Here is a 23,259-nt window from a genome sequence, read left to right as displayed (position 1 = left end):
ATCCAAAGATTCGAAGCTTATATAGCTGCATTGGTTGATTTTGGCTTCTTTTTGCTTGTAAATGTTATATGCCATTTTCACTTACCGGTCAGTGATTCGGAATCGGAGTCTTTTGGCAGAATATTGAAGAACACGTAGGAAATTATCAAATTTTCTTTAGCAGAAGCCAATTGCCATAAAACAATAAATAAGCAAAGCCAGATAATTGGAATAAATGAGCATTTTTATTTGATTATTGGCAGTAGGTGGCCCACAATGGTGGGTCAATCTCAATTTCTACTGTCCCTTCTTCCATTTCTCTCTCTCTATTCCAAATTTCCATATTCAACGCCCATTACACTAGTAAGCTAGCAGCTGAAGTTTCCGCGCGCGCGCACACACAAGAGTAGACATTTGGATTTGTTGCTTCCTGAAATTGTAGCTGCCATGGGAAATTGCTGCTCCAACGAGAACGGTGGACATTCGGCAGCTGGCGGTACCGGTGCTTACGTGGCTAATCCAAACAACGGTCATAACGAAGCCGTTGATGCTCTCCTCAAGTCTCGCGGTTACGACGGCGTCTACTCGCATGTCGAGGTTCTTCACTCGCTCTGTTTTTTCACATTTTCCTATACTGTGTGTTATCAGATGACAAATTTCTGTTTTTTTGTTTTCTTTTTCCTACTAATGGTGCGGATTTATGTATCGTTGACTTGGCTTTGACTGTGAGAAGAATTCGAAACTACTGTATTATGCCCTTTCTGAACTGGCAGCCTGATTAGATCTGTCATCAACATTTTACTGTGATATTTTTAGAGTTTAGTTGGATGATTGTGGTTGATTAAGATCCTTGATGGGGAATTCGTGTTAGGTGAGGATATAGTACTGTTTCTTGTCATTTATCAGATTGGACTTGCAAGTTGAATTGGCATTGACTTTGGGCAGAAGATTCTAGAAACTGCCTTATTGTGTGATTGCTGAACCACCAGCTCGATTAGACGTTTCTCTCAACATTTTGACTTTTCTAGTTCAGTTTGTTCTATATCTATGTTAAGGGATTGTATGCTTGTCCACAACAGAGAAACAAACTGTATTATATTACTAAACTGAAGTATTAGTTGGAGAGGGTACTATAGGTGAATCACAGCAAAGATTGGAAAGTAACTTGTTCATTTCCAAGCAGATGGTGTTGGGTGTGTGTGAGCAATGGATGTGGAAGGATGAGAGCAGAAGAGTACTTAATTAAAAAATTTGCTCTTGTAGTTTGCCGTAGTTTCCAATTAGGCAGTATCCTATAGAGGATTTGTTTTTTTTTATAAGGTAAATTGTATTAATCAAAAGGGAGAAACTCCCGTATACAAGAAGTACCTATAGAGGATTTGTATAGCCGATTCCAACTAGTTTCGGGTTGAGGTGTAGTTGATTGATATTGATTGATCAGTGTATATTACCATAGTTTGCCTACCTACGGATGCATGTGATCTTTGATATGGCTATACCTCCTCTAGCCCATTTTCATGTTTTGTCATCCACTGGTCTTACAAGTTTTCGGAGAATGTAATGCAAATAACATAAGTGTACCTTATCCATGTTTCAATATCTCAGTCAGTGTAGAAAAGAGAAAAATATATGAGGGAGAAGTCAGAAGAGGAAATGTTAGTTGACTTTAGGGTGCATGATAGTATGCTGCAGCTAAATAAGGGTTCTCAGTCTATGTATGTGATTAAAGTACAGTATGAACGTGACGTATGCTTTGATTAACAGGATTGAGATTCCAGCTTTTGAAAAGGTGCTTCTTTTGTTCCGTTGCCACTTTCCACTTATCAAGACTTAAATCAATTAAGTTTGACTGCGGAGTAAAGTTGACCTATTTAGTTTTGGTTCTTAAGTTAGAATGTAGATATCACCTTAAAAGTGATATAAACTACAAATGCAGTCATCTCAAAACATTTAACTTGTGCTTCTATAAACTAAAAGGTCGCCTATTTCGAGTATGGGAATAGTTATTAATTCAAATCCAAAAGCTCAGACTTCTAGCTAAAGGTGTTCTTTAAGGAGTCGAGCTGTTGCTATATCAATTTTTGTAGTTGGATATCTTTTGCATCCTCACAATTCTCTAAAGATGGCCCAGGGGACGATAGGCCAAATACAAATTTGAAGGCTGCCAAGTTGCATAAAAGGATTACTGACCTACTGTTGGCTTAATAATATTTTACTGTGCTATGAAGAAGGAAGATAAAGTATGTGATGTGTTTCAGATTGATGATAAATTCTCCAACTTTTGGTTTTCTTATGACGTAACTATACTGATGCTGTTACTTTGAAGTAATCTATATCGTTTGAATTTTTCCCCATTGTATGAGCTTCTTATTGATCTTTTTGCAGCATAATATCATTTTGCAACTTAATCACTGTTGGTAAACTACTTAACCATTCTAGTTCTTGGCTATTAGCCCATGACAAAATTAAGCATTGACGATTAACCTGTGCTATGAATATTGAAATATTCCTTTTTCAGTACTTTCTGGTTTAAACTATTCTATTCACGTGCAGTTGTCTCTATCTGCTACCAGTTTGCGTGATCGCGATGTGCTTTCCAAGGTTTGTTCCTTATTAATTAGAGTTTAGTAATGTTAATGACAAACACTGACTTTCATGTGATGTGATTCATGGTAACACTGCTTCACGATAATTACTATTTTCAAATTTTGTGCAATTTATGTAACTTCATTTCCATAATTGGAGTAATACACTGAATATTTGCAGTCAGAATGTTTTTCATTTCATTAGCGAAATCATTATCAGGGATCAGTGTTAATACTTAGATGTACACCTAGAAGATCATTCACTTATTTTACATATGATATCCTCCAAAGTCCAGCACTAGGTTCTAGAGGCAAACTAGTGTGGTGAAAGGTTGATGGAACTACACTTCAGAACCATGGTATCAATCATACATATTGATGAATGAATAGTATATGCTGCTCCTTGCTATTATCTGATATCTTCCATCTATTTCTATGGCTAGCTTTTGAAATATGGTTTAGTGGAAAATGCCACATTGTCAGACTCACTCCAGAATTAATGATGGAAAGTTATTGTCTTTCGCAATACCACAGATATCACAACTTTTTTTTAATGGACTTCCCTTCTAAACTGGCATTTTAGAAACTTATTGACTTTGCGGGGTTAATAGTTTGCATATTTCTATGATGTTGAACGAACTAGTGTCCACCTAACCAAGAAGTATCCTATTTCATTATACTATATAATTAAGGGACACATTTTCGTGTATTTTTCTTCTAAAACTCTTAGGAGTCTATTCTTTTGTATGTTGGTTGTTGTCTCCCCTCCCTCTCTGTCCCTTTTTTTCTAGTAGATTGTCATTGTCTTAGTTCTATGGATGGTCCCCTTGTTAATTTACAATCCATGCTAGTATCGTAACTGGTAAAGTTGCTGCCATGTGACCAGGAGGTCATGGGTTTGAGCCGTGGAAATAGCCTCTTGCACAAATGTAGGGTAAGACTACGTACAATAGACCTAGTGGTCCGGCCCTTCCCCGGACCCCGCGCATAACGTGAGCTTAGTGCACCGAGCTGCCCTTTTTTTCTATTTGCTAGCATCATTCTCCATTTCTTGATGTAAAGATGTTTTTGTCTTTACCAAGTCATCATGCTCTCCTCTGAATCTTGTATTGTTTACAGAGTGACCCTATGGTAGTCATATATTCAAAAGGACGAGATGGTTCATTGCAAGAGCTTGCCCGTACTGAAGTAGTTCTGAACTCATTGAATCCCAAGTGGATTACAAAGTATACTATTGCCTATCATTTTGAGACAGTGCAGAATTTGGTGTGAGTCTTTGACACTTCAGATCCTGGTTTTTGTCAATTAGATACAGCTTTTCTGTCTTACAAGATTCCCTTTATCTCAGGTTTCGTGTCTGTGATGTTGACACTCAATTTCACAATCAAGATGTCAAGGTATATATGTGTTATTTTTTAGGATTTCTAAGTATGATACTTTTCTGATTGCTCCCATGGCAATTAATCAAATAGTCTTTTGCCCGTCATATAGGATTAAACTTTAGTTCTGAAGCATTTATAACTATTTGATTTTCACCTAACCTTGGGACGGATTATGAGAAGACTTGAGAATGATGAAATTGATGATCAGAGGGACTGCTGGTTTACTAATTTTGACTATGTAATGTGATACCTGCTCTATCACGTTGTATCTATACTATTTTTTATTTTTTTTCCTCATGGATTACCTAGGGTGATTCCTTTAATATCTGTTAGTTTCATTGTATAAATAGTAGTAAATAATCCTAATCCCATATGTATTAGGAGTAGGACATGTACTGTATATATAGGGCTCATTGTATCATTGTCATTATCAATCAATAATATATTTTCTCCCGTGCTTTCTCACATGGTATCAGAGCATCGGTGAGAAGAGATCGTTGTGCGTCATTCCAGATATCCAGGAAGAAAGAACTCAGTCACCGTGCAATTTTCCGGTGACCTAAGTGACTAATTGCGTCAAAGTCACTAATTATCAGTGTTGTGCAAAATCCAACACCACCACAAGGTTAACAAGAGAGATCCGACCAAACTCCAGAAAAAATCACCGGAAAATAGTTAGTCACGCGCCTGTCGAAGAACTGTTTCCGGCGGCGTGTCTGTCACACGCGCCGACGCGTGTTCCGGTCAGATTTTGAAAAAATTTCTCAGGACAACTTCATCTCCTTGAAATTCCGAGTCCATTGGTACTATTTCCGACAGATTCCGACAACTTTGGAATTTTCCAGCGAGCTACATTGATTTTTCCAGCGTGAACAGTGATCCCAGCAATTTTCTGCTTTTTCCGGCACGATATTATAATGGAATTCGTACCTGAAGCCTTTAGCTCACAATCCGTTGGATTAAATGCAATAAATCCAATCCAGATGGTTTCTTTACCGGATTATATTGAGTTCTTTCAGTACAAAGCACATAAACAGACATCTTCAGGATTAACCTCCGTTGTTCTAACAAATAGTAGCATGACTGGTGTCTCCCAATCTTCACCTTCTGAGTCTTAGGTCATTGATTCAGGTGCATCTGATCATATTTCTGGTAACAAATCTCTTTTTACTAGTATCTCATATTCTCAATCTCTTCCAACAGTCACAATGGCCAATGGGTCTCAAGCCATGACAACTTCAATAGGTCAAACAAGTCCACTTCCTTACTTACCTTTAGACTCAGGTCTTTATGTTCCTGGTAATCCTTTTAATCTCATAGCCATTAGTCGCTTAGCCAAATCACTTAAATCTACTGTTTTATTTCTTGATGACCTTGTTTTTATACAGGAACGCAGTACAGGGCGGATCATTGGTACCAGACGTGAATCAGATGGACTTTATTGCCTTATCCTTGCAAAATCACATGGACTCGCATCTTGTTTTCCTCCAATAACTTCTCTCGTTACTGATTCACCAGATTTATTATATAAACGGTTAGGACATCCCAGTTTGTCAAAACTTCAGAAAATGGTACCTGGCTTATCTCACTTGTCCACTCTAGAGTGTGAGTCGTGTCAGCTCGGTAAGCATACCCGCTCCCATTTCCCGTGGCGTCTTGACAATCGAGCAGAGTCACCTTTTACTTTAGTCCATTCAAATGTTTGGGGTCCTAGTTGGGTTAGTTCTACCTTAGGATTCCGCTACTTTGTCAGTTTCATTGATGATTATTCCAGGTGCACCTGGATATTTTTGATGAAAAATCGATCTGAGTTGTTTTCTATTTTCCAGACCTTCTATGCTGAAATTCAAAATCAATTTGGGGTTTCTATCCGCACATTTCGTAATGATAATACCCTAAAATATTTGTCTTCCCCATTTCAGCAGTTTATGAACTCCCATGGGATTATTCATCAAACATCTTGTCCGTACACATCCCAACAAAATGGGATAGCTGAAAGAAAGAATAGATATCTTATTGAAACTGCTCGTACCCTACTCATACAATCTCATATTCCGCTGCGTTTTTGGGGGGATGCAGTTCTTACATCTTGTTATCTTATTAATCGTATGTCATCTTCAGCTATCCAAAATCAAGTTCCATTCTCTGTCCTGTTTCCCCACTTACCTTTGTTCTCTCTTCCACCCCGTGTCTTTGGGAGTACGTGCTTTGTTCATGACCTTACTCAAGAAAAAGATAAGTTAGCTCCTCGTGCTCTTAAGTGCATATTTCTGGGTTACTCGAGAACGCAAAAGGGATATTGATGTTATTCTCCTGACCTTCAGCGATTTCTTATGTCTGCTGATGTTACCTTTTTTGAAACCCAATCATACTTCACAGGTCCAGTTAATCACTTAGATATTTCTGAGGTGCTACCTGTTCCTTCTTTTGGAGATTCAGTCCCTATCTCCCATTCATCTTCCTCCATAGCTCCACCGCCTACAGTTCCAGTTACAACTCCACCACCTATAGCTCCAGTGTCACCACCTAGTCCAGTTCAACCTTCTACAGCTCCACCACTCCTGACTTATCATCGTCGTCCGCCCCCAGCATCATGCCCAGCTGATTCACGTCCTGCACCTGACCCTGCTAATACTGCAGACTTATCTCCTCTTAATCAACCGATTGCACTACGAAAAGGTATACGGTCCACACTTAATCCTAATCCTCATTATATCGATTTAAGTTACCATCGTCTCTCATCATCACATTGTGCATTTGTATCATCTTTGTCCTCTGTTTCCATCCCTAAGTCTACAGGTGAAGCACTGTCTCATCCCAGATGGCGACATGTTATGATTGACGAGATGTCTGCTTTACATACGAGTGGTACTTGGGAGCTTGTTCCTCTTCCTTCAGGTAAATCGACTGTTGGTTGTCGTTGGGTGTATGCAGTCAAAGTTGGTCCAGATGGCCAGGTTGATCGACTTAAGGCTCGTCTTGTTTCCAAAGGATATACTCAGATATTTGGACTCGATTACAGTGATACTTTCTCTCCCGTGGCTAAAATTGCATCAGTTCGCCTTTTTCTATCTATGGCTGCTGTTCGCCATTGGCCTCTCTATCAGTTAGACATTAAGAATGTTTTTCTTCACGGTGACCTTGCGGATGAGGTTTATATGGAGCAATCACCTGGTTTTGTTGCTCAGGGGGAGTGTAGTGGCCTTGTATGTCGGTTGCGCCGGTCCCTCTATGGTCTAAAGCAGTCTCCTTGAGCCTGGTTTGGTAAGTTCAGCACAGTTATTCAAGAGTTTGGCATGACTCGTAGTGAAGCTGATCACTCAGTATTTTATCGATATTCTGCTTCAAATCTCTGTATTTATCTGGTCGTTTATGTTGACGATATTGTTATTACCGACAATGATCAGGATGGTATTAGTAAGTTGAAGCAACATCTCTTTCAGCACTTTCAGACTAAGGATCTGGGCAGATTAAATTATTTTCTGGGTATTGAGGTCGCTCAGTCTAGCTCAGGTATTGTGATCTCACAACAGAAGTATGCCTTAGATATTCTTGAGGAGACAAGAATGACAAGTTGTAGACTTGTTGACACTCCGATGGATCCGAATTCTAAACTTCTGCCAGGACTGGGGGAGCCTCTTAGCGATCCTGCAAGATATAGGCGGTTGGTTGGTAAATTAAATTACCTCACAGTGACTAGACCTGACATTTCCTTTCCTGTGAGTGTTGTGAGTCAGTTTATGGATTCTCCCTGTGATAGTCATTGGGATGCAGTTGTCCGCATTTTTCGGTATATAAAATCAGCTCCAGTCAAAGGCTTATTGTTTGAAGGTCGAGGCCATGAGTAGATCGTTGGATACTCAGATGCTGATTGGGCAGGATCACCTTTTGATAGACGTTCTATGTCTGGATATTGTGTCTTAGTAAGAGGAAATTTGGTGTTCTGGAAGAGCAAGAAACAGAATGTGGTTGCTCGGTCTAGTGCAGAAGCAGAATATCGAGCAATGGCTATGGCCACATGTGAGCTAATTTGGATCAAACAGTTGCTCAAGGAGTTGAAATTTGGTGAGATTAGTCAGATGAGACTTGTGTGTGATAATCAAGCTGCTCTTCATATTGCGTCAAATCCAGTGTTCCATGAGAGAACTAAACACATCGAGATTGACTGTCACTTTGTTAGAGAAAAGATACTCTCGGGAGATATTGCTACAAAATTTGTGAAGTCGAACGATCAACTTGCTAATATTTTCACCAAGTCCCTCACTAGTACTCGTATTAGTTATATATGTAACAAGCTTGGTACATATGATTTATATGCACCAGTTTGAGGGGGAGTGTTAGTTTCATTGTATAAATAGTAGTAAATAACCCTAATCCCATATGTATTAGGAGTAGGACATGTATTGTATATATAGGGCTCATTGTATCATTGTCATTATCAATCAATAATATATTTTCTCCCGTGCTTTCTCACAATACCCTTTGCGAACGCGGCCCAAGCCTCGTGTTCGCCATATCAACTATGTGGCCTGCATATATGTCTCAAGAGTGCTCTTTCAAGAACTTTTATTCTTGAAGTATTGCCAGAATTTGTAGTTAAGACCATTTAACTGAAAGCATCAGGTAAAAATTGGTAGTCATCGTTGTAGCATGGGTATGTTACCAAACTTCCAAGAAACTCTAGTGAGGATATGCTGCTGTTGTGGATGGAACTAAACTTTTGGTCTGTTTCACCAAGCTTCTAGGAATCTTACGCTTTAATTTTTTAAATTTGAAAAGTTCTTATTAGGAGAATTAAGGTGTTAGGCCAAACTTCTGGAAATAAATAAGTGCTTTTGAGAAGTAATAATACTTGTTCTGCAGTACCATCTTGGTGCTGTTTGCTTAACCAAATTTACCTTATCAAAAAAGAAAGAAGAAGTAATAGAAGCGGTTTTTCTACCATGGGAAAGAAGCTGTCTTTCTGCTGCTCAAAAGCGCCTTTGAAAAGACTAGCCAGACGCTTTTGCTTCTATAATACTAACAAAAGAGCTTCTCGGATGATTTGCCCAATGCAAACTGATACGATATGAAAGTACGTTTTTCTGGAACTCCACTTGACAAAAAATGCTTTTGAAAATAATGGATTTTGGAAGTTTGGCCAAACGGGCACTTCTCTAGATTTTAAGGTCTTCTAGATAAGATTTGTAAGACAACTTCAAGTTCATACAGTCACTTTGTTAGGTATATCTTTTAACTTATAGACTGCTACTATTTTAGCATCCCAGGTACTATGGTTTGGAATATTCGTTAATTTTCTTGTACATCTAAATGTGCTCTTCTTTTCTCAGATTTCCTCATTAGTATTTGGTTTCAAAGTCATGCATATGGTATTTTACGTTATCCTTTCTATCGGCAGAACCTAAAATTAGCGATGAACTTCTCCTGACTCACTTGGACTTGCAGTAGATCAGTAGTAAGATAAACATGCAAAGTTGACCGTTTCTGCTTCCATTTTCTTCATTCTGCTTCATTGTCATCTGTGCAGGCTGTTGGATAGTAACTTTCATATATTACCTGATGAGTACGGCATGTGCCTTGCAATTCACTTATTTGGTCCATCATTTTCTGACTATGGCCAAAGATTAAACCATTTTAATTTTTCAAACAATATTAAAGGATACAAACATATATAATCATGGCTCAGGGTTAACACATCGAAATTTGCATAACTTGTACAGATGATTAAACTGGAGGAGCAGCACTTTCTTGGCGAGGCTAGTTGCACATTAGCTGAGGTGCGGATCACTTCCCAATACAATATTTTGCTTTTGAATTTATAATGTGAGCATAGTTCTCTTACTTATGGTGTAAGAGACAAGGGCATGGCTCAATATTGGGGGTGTAATTTTTAAGTGAACTGAAGTGCAAAGAGAAGATATATTTCACATTTAAGGCTCTATACTGTGTGTAACTCAGTTATGAATAACCCACCACTGGGTGCTTGAGAATATATTGTTCAGAGTTCAGTTTTATCATATCTGTTACTCAGGGTTAGCAAAATGTTGCTACACTAGTCCTATTTTTATCATCTTGTGTGTTGGTCAGTAGTTAAAAACATTGTGGATTTGCGTGATGGTCAACGTATTCTGCTTGATTTTTTTCTAAGTTTATAAATGTTATCAGCAAGATAATAACCGCATTTGATGCCTGCTTTAAACCTGTTTGATCTGTTTCTCCTGTTTATGTTCTTGCATGCAGCTATTCTTCTTTCCATTTAACGATTTCAGGATCAGTATAGCTGTTTGTATGAAGCTAGTTTTTTTTCATTAATCCAATGATATTGGATTTGCTTGTAGATTGTCACAAAGTCAAACAAGTCCCTGACCTTAGACCTGATACGTGGAGAACAATCTTCTGGTCCAGCGCAGACCCAAAATTCAGGGAAGCTTACTGTTTGTGCAGAAGAAAGTGTTGCCTCAAAGACTACTGTAGAGTTGAGACTGAGATGTTCAGAATTAGTGTCCAAGGATTTGTTTTCAAAAAGTGTAAGACCTCATTAGAGTAGTTTTATCTTTTGTCGTTTTGAATTGCGTAATGGATATAAATACAAAATCTTACTGCTTGTGGCAGGATCCATTTTTGGTGATATCCAAATTTACTGAGAGTGGAATGGTGGTTCCAATTTGCAAAACAGAAGTTATAAAAGACGATCATAATCCAAATTGGAAACCAGTTTCAGTGAATATTGAACAAGTTGGAAGTAAGGTAAAAGAAATGTTCTTCCATGTGCTTGGCAAATTTCTATGAGTTAGTGTGCCCCTAAAATGTAGAACCTTGAAAGTGAGGAACAGGAAAACCTTTGAATCAGATTTTTCTATGAGCTAGTGTGTCTCTTTTTGGGACCATGTGCTATTCCATGTGAATTAGATGTCGGTATGAGCAAGTGTGAAATTGCTAGAACTTTCTGTATGAATTTTGAAATTTGTGAAAAAGAAAATACTTTTGATGTAGCCTTTAGCCATATTTTCTTTGGATTGCTAACTCAATGGTAAATAACTCGGCTTTTAAGTGTAGCTAGTTATCATTTACACACCAATGAGTTGAGGGATGCCCATGCAATTGGTAGTACTAAATTTTGGCAGATCGTGTGTTTACACTGAGAATAATTTCCATGTATTTGCTCTTTAATTTAACATGGGATTTTCTAATTCTATTTGTTACTGCTTCCTTTTGCTTCTTTCCTTGAGCAGAGGGTCTATCAGAAACAGCCTCTCTACCTTCCCGAAGGTAGGGGTAAGGTCTGCATAAACACTATCCTCCCAGACCCCACTTGTGGAATTATACTGGGTTTGTTGTTGTATTTTCTGATTCTATTAGCATATTTAGGTTGATGGGATTCTTTGGAGTACAACCAACCATTTCTCGTCTAATATTATTCCTGTCTAGCTTTAAAATTGAGGGCCTGTACAACCAGTAATTTTAATAAATTGATGGGGATGCATCTTCTGCTCAATAGTCATTCTTCGAAGTATGCTTGAAAACTGGATTATGATATCAATAACATTTGAACAAATGCAGGACAGCCCACTGACTATTGAGTGTTATGACTTCAACACAAACGGAAAGCATGATTTAATTGGGTAAATGATCTTTCCTTCATCTTTCCATCAGTTCTGACCTCTACAGACTGGAAACTGACAGTCTTTCTCCTATGCCAATTGTCAGAAAGGTTCAGAAATCACTAGCAGATTTGGAAATGTTGCACTCGGCTGGTTCGGCCGCAAATCTTTTCATACCAGCTGCCGTGGGACCAAATTCACAAAACAAGGTAAAAAATATATATTGTCAGGAAAAGATACTTTTTAATTATATGAAAAGCCACCAGAGTGGTGGTGTGTTAGGCCTTGATCCCTATGTCATATATTAGCATCCAAAAAGTAAATACATGAAGGAAGGGCATACGTAACCATATCTCCTCAAATGAAACATGAAGATTGGACATGCCCAATCTTGTCCAACAAAATATTCTACTAAAAAACATCATAATCAAAAGTAAAATGTCCAAGTAGTGCAGGAAATGATACTTCTACTTTAAACTTTCTGCCTTTGGTCATCAAGGTCACTGATTTTGCCAGGTCCTAAAGAGTCAGCTTTTTGTGGATATCTTCTTCGAGAAAACCCAGCATACATTCCTCGATTACTTGGCATGCGGCTATGAACTTAACTTCATGGTGGCCATCGACTTTACTGGTATGTGTTGGTGTACCTATGCATACGATTTTTACTCTTTTCTCTTTCACGATATCAGGTTTGAGCAAGAGTTATGTTTCTGTAGCTAAGCATGGGGATATTGCCTTCACCAATGTGATGATTATCATGAAGGATCTCTGACCCCGTCTTTATTTTTGGTATCAGGGGGGGGGGGGTGTCTAGATGGGGTGGGGGGTTCAAGATTGAGCCACCTTAGGGTTTGAAGTTCCTATTCTTTTTTCTTAATGACGGTAGTGTCCTGGCCAACTTGCACGCACTTCAACTATTCCACTGGGTCCTGCTACCTTATACTGGATTTGAAATTTCTACTCTTGGAATGCTCATAATTCTGTAGACTGTGATTGTCTGTGTGAATGTACAATATCACCTTGAATTTAGCTAACTTGTTGCATTTTAACTCCACCTTCACAAGCAAGCTTTAATGTCATTACAGTTAGAACTGCTTGGATAAATTGAAAGATGTAATAGTATGACAAAGTTTGATTGCCACCTACAAATGATATGCATCTATTATGTCAATTCTGTTAATTGGCTTACATTTATTTGTTTCTCTCGGCTATCTTGTGCTGTGGGTTTTGGATTTTTTTGTTTGGCAGCTCGGCATGCATTTGTTTCTCACATAACTTGTGTTTGTCAGCTTCTAATGGGAATCCGCGCTTACCTGATTCATTGCATTATATCGATCCTTCAGGAAGGCCAAATGCTTATCAGAAAGTGAGAAAATGGTCTTGTGCATAATGACCTCATATGTATCCTTCATATGAATGACTTAATTGAATCGGATTTCAATTTTCAGGCAATCTTGGAAGTTGGAGAGGTCTTGCATTTTTACGATAAAGACCAACATTATCCTGCTTGGGGGTTCGGAGCGCGGCCAATTGATGGCCCTGTGTCTCATTGCTTCAATCTAAATGGAAGCAGTGACTACTGTGAGGTACGCAGAAGATCATTACATGTGCCAAATTTATTATATCTTAATGTTGTGAATTCCCTTATTTCTATTTATTTCATCGCATTTTATTAATCAGTATTTTCTTATTCTAGGTGCAAGGAATCCAGGGTATCATGACGGCATACATGAGTGCCCTTTTTAATGTTTCACTTGCAGGACCAACTATATTCGGACCAGTGATTACATCAGCTGCAGATATAGCAAATAAGTCTTTGATGAAGGGCGAGCGAAAGTATTTCACTTTGTTAATAATCACGGTACATCTCAGTTTGCAAGCGTAAACTATCTCTTTTTCAATTTGGATGACCACTGTATTCTCATCTTATTTCCTGATGATCGTGGTTTTTAGATAAAGTTAAATGTTAACCGTTATGTGCTATCTTGTTGGCTTTCACTGATTAGAGTTATAGCCAACTGATCTCTTCTCAAACATCTGAAGTATGAACTTTGCTTTGTAACATTAACCTGATTTACCATCAAGCCTTGCTAAGTTAAGCTAGGCAAATGGTACTGGTATCTAGACATATATGTGTATTTACACAGAAAAAATTCACTGAAATGCATTACAATCTAAATTGCGAGGACTCTCCAAAATGTAGCCGCACCCGTGTCGGATCCTTAAAAAATGCACCACTTTTGGAGGATCCGACACGTATCCGGACACATTTTCGGCGAGTCCGAGCAACATAGATTACAATAGTGTGGAAAACCTTAAACTTGAATTTCACTTTGAGTGAAGCTCTTCTATCTGATTTTTGTCGAGGCTGAATTTTATCATGGACATTTGTGGCTGAATTTCATATATTCATGTTGATGCTGAACTATATTATTACAAAAATTCCAGGATGGAGTGATAACAGATCTGCAAGAAACAATGGATGCCCTTGTTCATGCTGCGGATTTGCCATTGTCAATTCTTATTGTTGGGGTAGGAGGAGCAGATTACAAGGAAATGGAGGTATGTATTTAATATTTCTCCACATGTAGCATATCATGGTATTAAATCGACTAATGGTCCCATATTGTATGTTCACAGATTTTAGATGCTGATAAAGAGAGGCTTGAATCAACACGTGGACGTGTTGCAGTGCGTGACATAGTCCAATTTGTCCCATTCCGGGATGTACAAAGTAGGTCATTGTGATGCTTAACAACGAGCTCTCTCTGATTGAATAGGATAAATCAAACGTCCTCTTCCAAGACTGACACTCGTGTGAGTAGGCTTTCGCTGTATGTGACCTGATTCCTTTGCATTCATTTGCAGGTGGAGATGCCTCGGTCCTTCAATCACTTTTAGCTGAATTACCTTCCCAGTTTTTGGAATACATGCGGCTCAAAAGGATCCAGCCAACTTTATGATCATACAAGAATTGTACATACAAATATTGATTCGTGCATTGCTCCGTTATAATTGCCATTTTCGAGCTTTTTTCCCACGTTGCCAATAGTTTTACTTTAGGGTGTCTGATTACGTCTTTTTTTTTTCATATTGCCCAGAAGCTTGTATAATTTATTATGTTTCTTTATAATCATGTATTTGTTGATTTTGTCGGTAAAATTTTCTTATGGAAGTTCACTGCTTTTGTACTGATCGAGTAAATTCAATCTCGTTAGATGAGAGGACGCTGCAATTACTTCATTTTGTGAGTATCTACACATTACTTGGCTATTTAATCCCAAATACTTAAGAAGCTAGCCACTGAGCTAGTCCTTAAGGTGCGGCCCTTCCCTCGGACCCTGTATGAACGCGGGATGCTTTTATTTAAGGAGCTAGCCACTAGAAAATGCTGGGTTTAGATCGTAAAAATGCTTGCTTGAATAGAGTGCTTCTATGTTTGCATGATACATGAGGATAGAATCAGAGCGTTTTGCATGATACATGAGGGATTCCTTGATCGGACCAAAGAAGCAACGTCAGTTTGATATATAGGAGTAACATTATTTCTTCCGTTTGACTATATGTTATGTCCAAGCTATATTAGTCTTTGCTTTGACACAATCAACGTTCTATTTTAGCTCGTCAAATTCTCAAATTCAAAGTCAAATTGTTGAACTATGTAATCATGTCACCTCAACCTTCAACTTTTTCTTTCTTTTTATTCCCTTTAAAATGTTATCCGTGAACTTGTTAATAAGGTTCTCATGTTAAAACTTTAACCACCAAATGTGGTTTTATTTGAACAAGAGACACTAGAGGTGTGTTTGGTATAATGGAAAATGTTTTCTTGGAAAACAATCTTATTTATTTTTCGGTGTTTGGTATGCAAATTAAGGAAAATAACTTCTCAAGAGTATTCATAAATAATTTAGATACAATAAACATGAAACCATAAACTTTCGAACCAACAACCTTTCGGACCCACCAATTTCATAAACTTACGAACCACTAAACTTTCGAACCCGTAAACTTTATAATTTCTAAACCCGTAAACTTCCAAACACATAAACCTCCGAACTCATAACTTTGAAACTTGTAAAATTTCGAACGTGTAAATCGAAAGATGAAAAAACTAAAAATGAAAATATATAAAAAAATTAATTTTCCCCGGGGGGGGGGGGGTGCAGAAAAAATAAAAACAGAAACTTGAAATTACAAAAAAAAAAAGTTTAAAAAAAAAACTTTTTTTTGTGCGGGGTGGGGGGTGGGGAGGTGGTTGGTGCAGAAAAACGAAAAAACAAAATTTTGAAATTATATAAAAAAAGGTAATTTTTTTTTTGCGGGGAGTGGGGGGATAGCGGGATGGGTGATGATGGAAAAAAAACTGAAATTTGAAAAAAAAAAACCTTTTCGGAGAGAGGGGTTGGGTGGGTGGGTATGAGATGGGTTGGTGAGGGTGGGGAGTAGGGTGAAAAATATTGAGAAGGAGTTTTGAAAAATATTTTTTACTTCTATTGATAAGGAAAATATTTTCCGTCGAGAAAAATTGCATATTTTTTAAAACATTTAAGCTAACCAAACATTGAAAAATTAAAAAATATTTTCCCCTGAACCAAACACCCCTACATAGCAACTTGTTTTTCTATGCAGCAATTTCAGGTTCTCCTCCTTTACCTGCCTTAACACACATAAGCACAGGCGCGTGCGTGCACACACCAAAAAATTGCCAGTGGAGTTAAGTATATACTGGTATATATAAAAGCTCCGAAAGTTTGAAGAAAAAAAAAAGGGGAAGTTATATTGTCTTATCATGCTTATCTCTATGTTAAAATTTTCCATAAAGAAAAAAATTAATGGGCAGAAAATTTACAAATTAATAAGATAAATGATAATACATGCATGGACGTATGTTTGAGTAAGAGCCTTTTTTTTTTTGGTGAGTAAGAATTTCGTTATCAAATTTATTTCAAATAGAAATCAATTGAAAAAGAAAATCAAGAGTGCTTAGTGCTTGGTCCCAGATAGCAGCTCCTGATGAACTGCCCAGCTAGGCACGATCGCAGACAGACACAAATGAGGCGCCGCTTGCCTTAGTGAGCTCGAAAAAGAGTTTGGGAATTGATCAAAACCCCTTCCCAAACTGTACAAGCTTCTTAATAAAATTAAAAATAAAGAGTGGATATGAAGTTCAGTTCTACCAGGGTTGATGGTGACAATAACAAAAAATCTATAAGATGACCAAGTCCTCCACCTTTTATTGTTTGTTTCACTATCTTATTTTCCCGTATGATTTGTTAGAACAAGTATTGACTTGACCTGCAGCTGCAAGCATCAATAATAGAGCTATCACTGGTTCACTATTGTAGTCAATTTTTCATTGTTTACCCTCAATTTTCTTCTTGAAATCATTCAGCCGGACAACCACCCCCCTCCCCCCCCCCCCAAACAAAAAAAACACACACACACACACACACACACAAAAAAAAAAAAAAAACTCAAGAAGAAAATGTGTTTTCTGGTAGGCATATTTGAAGTATGAGGATGAACATCTAACGAATGAATTTCTAAACAATCATAAAAAATTTATAGGTTATTATATTACTTTGACAATCTAGGAGTCTTTAGATCCTATATAATTTTTTATGTCAATAGAATGACTTTAGAATTTACATTGTGATTTCAACAATAAGTGAACAATATTATTTGTCATGTCATTTAGGAATTTCTCTTTTACTTATTCTTCTCCTTTGCACAATAGTTAAGGAGAAAGGAAGACACTTGTGGCATGAAATATGCAAGCAACTCTTTAAAGAAATTATTTCTTTATCTCTCTTTCCTTTTCTTTTGTTTTTTCCGGGAAAAAGGATGCAATTTTATCTTCTTGTATAAAGAGGAGGATGATAGATGAAGCATATTCAATATAGAATTAGTAGGAAAATGAAGCAAAAGAAAGAAAGATAATAACGAAGAACAAAGCAGGAAGTTCGACCAGAAATATTTCACGATTTTGTAAACTAAAAGGCGTCTTAATTACAAGTTAATTTCTTTTCTTAATTCTTAGTATTTGCTTTATGAACTCCTTGTTCATATCGATGAGAAACAATTATCACCATTCTCAACTAGCTAGCTAGGACTCATGTTTGTATGTGGTTCGCTAATTTTTTTGTTTCTTCCATGAAAAATTATACTCCCTCTGTTTCAGTTAATTACGTGAATCTATTTTCTTTTTAATTTATGCAAAAAAAAAAAAAAAATGACATCTTTCCTTATTTAGAAATAATTTACATTTATGCAATGATTTACAGCCACACCAAATATATATGCCTTATTTTACACCACAAGTTCCAAAGTCTTCTATCTTTTCTTAAACTCCGTGTCTAATCAAATAGGTTCACGTAAATTGAAACGGAAGGAGTAGTAGTAGTAATAGTAGTAGTAGTAAAATAAGCAATAGGGTAGTCCGGTGCACGAAATATTTCGTGCTCACCATGGTCTAGGGAACGGCCCCAACCAAGGAGGTGTGATATATATAGACAGTCTACCCTGATGTAAGCGTCAGTAACTGATTCGTGCACGGCGAAATAAGTTACTCCAAGGCTCATGTCCTAGTAAAATAAGCAGTAACGACAAATTAGCATGACCAATAAATATTAATATAAAATCTACACTCATTCTAGATACGTAGTTCACATAGTCTATAAATCTATAGTTGTAAACCCTAGCATTTCCTTCCTCTTTATTCTCTTACTCCTATATATACGCATTCTTCAATCTTCACTTTTCTTTGTTTTTAACTTCTTCATGTGTTTTCCTTTCAGCAGTTAGTACAAAGTTAGAGCTCCTAATTAGCTACTGTGTTTGAATAAAATCATAGGTTTTCTCTTGAAGATTTTTTTTTTTTTTTAAAAGGTAGCAAAAGTGGATCAAATTAGAAATGGCAAGAGGCCCTTTTCATCCAATGAATCGAAGGAGAAAAAAGATGAGATATTTCCTAATATGTACTCAGCAGCTCGATCTCAGCAAGATATGTCTACTATGGTTTCTGTCCTCTCTCAAGTTATTGGCAACACTTCTTCTACTATTACTACTGCTGCTGGAAATACCCTAAATCATCTCTCTGTGCAAAACCAACCTCAGCCCAATCAACAACAAGGTATATGTACAGTCAGACTTCTTCATAACCGTCATCCTTTTTAATAACACTTTACTCTAACGTACGTTACGTTCAAGCTTTCTTTGGAATTATTTTTCATGTTATAATACATGTTTCCTATAATAACAGTTCACTATAATAACCAAAAAAAAAAATCAGAACAAACGAGGTTTTTATAGAGAGGCTTGACTGTATATCATTTGGTTAATGAGTTCGTAATGAAAATCAGATTAGTATATCATGCAAAACTATGAAACAAACTTCTCTTTTAGCCCCTTTTTGTTAAAGACAGAAAAAATAATGTGTATTAATTTGCAACTTGTTGTTGATGATTTTCATTATCAACCAAATTTTATTAGGGTTTTTTTCCTGAAGATGACTAATTAATTTATAAGATGATAGGTATATACGCTAACACGGTAAAGAGTTTTTACACCATCATTAATTTAATTTGTTGTAACTTGTAACGTAGCTGCAGGTTCTCACTCTATTTTTTAGATTACTGTATCGGGCTTGATAGATGTCGAGTTAATTACCTATTGTAGAACTAAGGTTCATTTTATATGATGGTGTGAGATAATTATGTTGGAAAATTATATATCTCAAAAGATAATGTTTATTTTGACTTGGAAAATCTTTTCTCTTTGAAACAATATTTACATCTACTTATTATTTAGTAAGTTATTACTAATAGAGTCAAACTAGCCGCTAACTAGCCGTTATCTAGCCGTTGGAGCAACGCCTATATAAACATGTCTTTGGAGAGCTAAAGACGCTTTCTAATACAACTTTTTGAATCATCTTTTCCTCCTATATGCGGGGTTTCTTTCTTGAGTTTTCTGCTAGTTCAATTCATATTCCCAGTTTAATTTCATTCTTGAGTTTTCTGCTAGTTCAATTCATATTCCCAGTCTCATTTCATTCTTGAGTTTTCTACTAGTTCTGTTCCCGGTTTAATAACTAGAAAAGCTTGTTGAATCCTGGGGGATACGCCTAATTTTATTTATCACTGTGTGACCGAAATATCCTTAAGGACAGTGTCCTATGGACACGCCTCAAGCTAATTCTTATTCTCCATAACCAATTTTTCCAACAACTTATATACCTTTTTGTAAATTAAAAAAAAAAAAAAGACAGTTCGATGCATAACACAATACACATCCCGCGTTCATGCAGGGTCTGAGAAAAGGTTGTACCCTAAGGGGTGTGATGTAGACAACCTACGTTAATTCAAACACTAATGGTTGCTTCAACGACTCGAACTCATGATATATATACAGTTGACCACCCTTCATTGAAAAATTGCACTATGTATATAGGTAAAATATTACGTTTTATAGGTATATAATACATATTGAACACCCTTTGTCAGAATTGTTTTTTCACTTCTTTCAAATTTGAATACCCTCGAGAAAATTCCTAACTTCGGTACAGTATAAATACTCTTTCTACTTCCACAAATAGCTTAATTTCTCCTTGTTTCCTTGGTTCAAATTTAAACCTTTTTGTTATACGTGTTGTATATATGTGAAGGGAATATTGAAAGAAGAAGACATTATAGAGGAGTGAGGCAAAGACCATGGGGAAAATACGCAGCCGAAATCCGTGACCCAAAAAAAGCTGCTCGAGTTTGGCTTGGCACTTTTGAAACTGCTGAAGCTGCTGCTATTGCTTATGATGAAGCTGCACTTAAATTTAAAGGAAATAAAGCTAAGCTTAATTTCCCTGAAAGGGTTTTAGCTAAAACTGAATTTGGTTACCTTACTACTGCTACTACTACTCAAGAGCAATTAATTAATATTTCAGCTGCTAATTTTCTCCCAAATTATAATTTCAAGCCTTTCTCTCAATTACAACATTACCCTCAGCTGCTTCTCACTGGCAATAATAATGCTGATTCATCAAGATTTAATCACACATCAGGTATATAATATTAGTGGCGGGTCCAAAATTTAAAAGTCGTGAATACTGAAATATATATTTAATTTCATTTACTTTTTCTTTTTCATACTTATGCAGGATTCGGTCCTGACACACTGAATACTGCTGAACCAGCAAACTCATGGTTAAATCCGCCACTGTCAAGTACTTCCATTTCAGAATCATCGTCGATGACATCTTTGGTACAACAAGCACCAAGTAATTACCAGCAAGTCGATGAAAATATTTCATCTCAATTTTGGAATTCTTCGAGCTCAAGACCTAGTGAAAGTAGTAATAATTGGGAGGAATCTTACTATCCAAAGTAATTCTTTCAACAACATGAAGGTTTCTTGGGGATCGGATGCCTTTTACTATCGGCGTAAGTTTTTTCATACTTAGTTCCAAGTTTTTGGTTTTGAAAGTGGATTTTAAAGGTATAAAATAATTGGTAGTTATGTACTTATGAAAATAAATTTCACGTGGTTTAATGCTCTTAACTCTTCATTCCCCCTTCTCATCCCTAAATTCAAAATTATAGATAACAATAATATGAAATATTATCAACGAAGGACGTATTTAGTATGCATCAACATTTAACGGGTAAGTTATTTCTTTCTACAGTCAGTGTAAAACAGTTCAAAGGTCAAAAAGTCACAATTTGACTAAAGTGTGTACCACTTACAACTTATTTGGATGGTTGTTACCTGTATTGTATCGTATCGTATTGTATCGTATTGTTATTTTAAATATAATATTTATTTTCATTGTTATTTAAATTTTATTGTATTGTATTGCTAAATCCATCGTTACGTAAGTCACTTTATGGAACGACGGATTTTTTATGGTGGCGTCGCTTTTTTTTTTGGTTGCTTTTTTCCTCTCATCTTGCCCTTCCTTATTATTGAATAATCATATTTTATTCTTTACCCTACTTTTTTATATAATAATTCTACTCCGTATCCTTTTTTTGGCAATGTTGCAAGTTTGTTTTTCTTGGTAATGACGGCAAACGATACAATCTATACAAATGTTGTATTCATCAAACAATACAATTATACAATGCAGTATAATATAATACGATACATTATATGAAACGACATGTAACAACAATCCAATATATTGCTTAATAGTGCAATTGGATGTTACATTTAAACTTCATAATTGCCTAAACTAGATGCATTAAAGCTTGTGGGCACAAGCTTTATATACTATATAGTGGGAGGTTAAGCTATCGCTTCCTTTAATTTGAGCATAAATAGGCAGTAGTAATTATAGATTTTATACTTCTGTCCTTTCTTTTTAGTATTATCAGCTTCTTACACAATTAAACAGCGTTTGTTCACTGCAGAAATTGGGTCATTGATGGAGATGGACAGTAAGTAGTAGAAAATCAATGAGCTAAGTCTAGAATGTTATATTACCAATTAGGTTAAGCCGTTAATTAATTAGCCTAAATGCTGCTTAGGCATCGGGTACACACTATGGCCATCATTAACTATTCATATAGTAAGATGAAAGTTACACATACATTTGTTGTGTAAATTTTTTGATTCGATCGGTGAATTTTAACCTGTGATAGTGTAACAGCCCAGTCCACTAGTGATATTGTTCGGTTTGGGTCTAGGCCGTTCAGTTAACGGTAGTGGGGCAAATCTCAGTGAGGACGATGAGTCCCTAAGGAGGTGTATGTGACACCCTAGGCAAATCCCTCATTGAGAAAATACGGGAGAGATGCTGAGTATATAATGAAACATACCTTAGACTCTAGTGATTTACTAACTCACAAGCTAGTACTTATCACAGAGATATACTGTTAATTATATTATGGAATATGATTGTGTAAATATTTTGTATCTTTGTCAGTGCACAGAACTTAATATTCATCTATACTAATCCTTAAAATATCAAATCTTCTCTTTTTGTATTAGAGAAGAAGAGAAGATATAGTTCGACTCACCTTTTTGACACTTCCAACGTTTGATGCTGGTGATCTGATGATCGGCTTCTCCATTTTTGCATGTAAACGTGCATGCATCATCAAAAGCTAGCTTTACTAGAAAACGCAGCGAACATGGTATATATATTTTAGTGCAAAAAAGCTTACATTGGAATGAGTATATGGCGTGTGCTTTTGCTTGCTTATATTTATACAGTTATACTTTTGGGCATTAAAATCTTTAAGTTCTGTATTCTCTATATAATTGCTGTATATTATTATTGTATGAACAAAGAGAACGGAATGTGAAAGGAATGAATTTACAAGTCATGGAATTCGGCTTTTATTGACGATGTCAACTTGCAAAAATACAAACAGACAGTCATCTATTTTCAACTGGGCAAAACACGTACTACCACGATTAGGTTTGACCGTTCATGAATGGTTGACTTTTCCTCTTTCAAATAGGCCGGATTCGCGTCGCAAAATACCATATTAGGGGTAAAGTACTCTCTAACAAAAGCAACTCCATAACAATGGTTCGAAACCAGGACCTCTAATTAAGAACGAAGGAATATTTAACTCTAGTTAAAGAATTAAAATCCTAGATCTGTCTCTGATCTGTAACGACCCGGCCGGTCATTTTAATGGTATTAGCCTCGATCCCCTATTTACAGTTTTTTCCATATCTTTTCTGCTTATATGACTTGCCGGGAGG

General features: G+C 36.6%; 2 protein-coding genes across 4 annotated transcripts; both read left to right on the top strand.

Moving 5' to 3' along the window:
* The first annotated feature begins 216 nt into the window (after positions 1-216).
* LOC107783670 (protein BONZAI 1) lies at positions 217-14,722 on the top strand. 2 transcript variants are annotated; one of them, XM_016604678.2, is made up of 16 exons: positions 217-576; positions 2,533-2,580; positions 3,684-3,832; positions 3,913-3,961; positions 9,667-9,723; positions 10,285-10,473; positions 10,559-10,693; positions 11,507-11,568; positions 11,654-11,756; positions 12,064-12,178; positions 12,837-12,913; positions 12,996-13,133; positions 13,244-13,408; positions 13,996-14,109; positions 14,188-14,281; positions 14,416-14,722. In XM_016604678.2, exons 1-16 carry the CDS (start codon positions 427-429, stop codon positions 14,508-14,510), a joined length of 1,740 nt encoding a protein of 579 aa, XP_016460164.2. In that variant the 5' UTR covers positions 217-426; the 3' UTR covers positions 14,511-14,722. The 2 variants fall into 2 exon arrangements, with proteins under 2 accessions (XP_016460164.2, XP_075075095.1); XM_075218994.1 differs by lacking the exon at positions 217-576 and adding an exon at positions 967-1,768.
* Positions 14,723-18,281: 3,559 nt separating this feature from the next.
* LOC107783671 (ethylene-responsive transcription factor ERF114-like) lies at positions 18,282-22,871 on the top strand. 2 transcript variants are annotated; one of them, XR_012693883.1, is made up of 4 exons: positions 18,282-18,682; positions 20,216-20,605; positions 20,702-20,984; positions 22,534-22,871. XR_012693883.1 is itself a non-coding variant. In XM_016604679.2 (3 exons), exons 1-3 carry the CDS (start codon positions 18,526-18,528, stop codon positions 20,929-20,931), a joined length of 777 nt encoding a protein of 258 aa, XP_016460165.1. In that variant the 5' UTR covers positions 18,284-18,525; the 3' UTR covers positions 20,932-21,263. The 2 variants fall into 2 exon arrangements, 1 of the variants encoding a protein (XP_016460165.1); XM_016604679.2 differs by lacking the exon at positions 22,534-22,871 and having other exon boundaries at positions 18,284-18,682; positions 20,702-21,263.
* The last annotated feature ends 388 nt before the right edge of the window (positions 22,872-23,259 follow it).

The sequence above is a fragment of the Nicotiana tabacum genome, chromosome 8 (genome assembly GCF_000715075.1).
Source record: "Nicotiana tabacum cultivar K326 chromosome 8, ASM71507v2, whole genome shotgun sequence".
NCBI lineage: Eukaryota > Viridiplantae > Streptophyta > Magnoliopsida > Solanales > Solanaceae > Nicotiana > Nicotiana tabacum.
This window is presented reverse-complemented; position numbering and strand designations above follow the sequence as displayed.

What these genes read in the sequence shown, in the direction of transcription:
- LOC107783670 (XM_016604678.2), top strand. Translation starts at nt 427, where the DNA reads ATGGGAAATTGCTGCTCCAACGAGAACGGTGGACATTCGGCAGCTGGC. An exon ending in GAAGCAGTGACTACTGTGAG is followed by an intron (nt 13,134 to 13,243) that starts GTACGCAGAAGA and finishes TTCTTATTCTAG; the next exon opens with GTGCAAGGAATCCAGGGTAT. An exon ending in TCACTTTGTTAATAATCACG is followed by an intron (nt 13,409 to 13,995) that starts GTACATCTCAGT and finishes CAAAAATTCCAG; the next exon opens with GATGGAGTGATAACAGATCT.
- LOC107783671 (XM_016604679.2), top strand. Translation starts at nt 18,526, where the DNA reads ATGTACTCAGCAGCTCGATCTCAGCAAGATATGTCTACTATGGTTTCT. An exon ending in TCAGCCCAATCAACAACAAG is followed by an intron (nt 18,683 to 20,215) that starts GTATATGTACAG and finishes ATATATGTGAAG; the next exon opens with GGAATATTGAAAGAAGAAGA. An exon ending in AAGATTTAATCACACATCAG is followed by an intron (nt 20,606 to 20,701) that starts GTATATAATATT and finishes ATACTTATGCAG; the next exon opens with GATTCGGTCCTGACACACTG.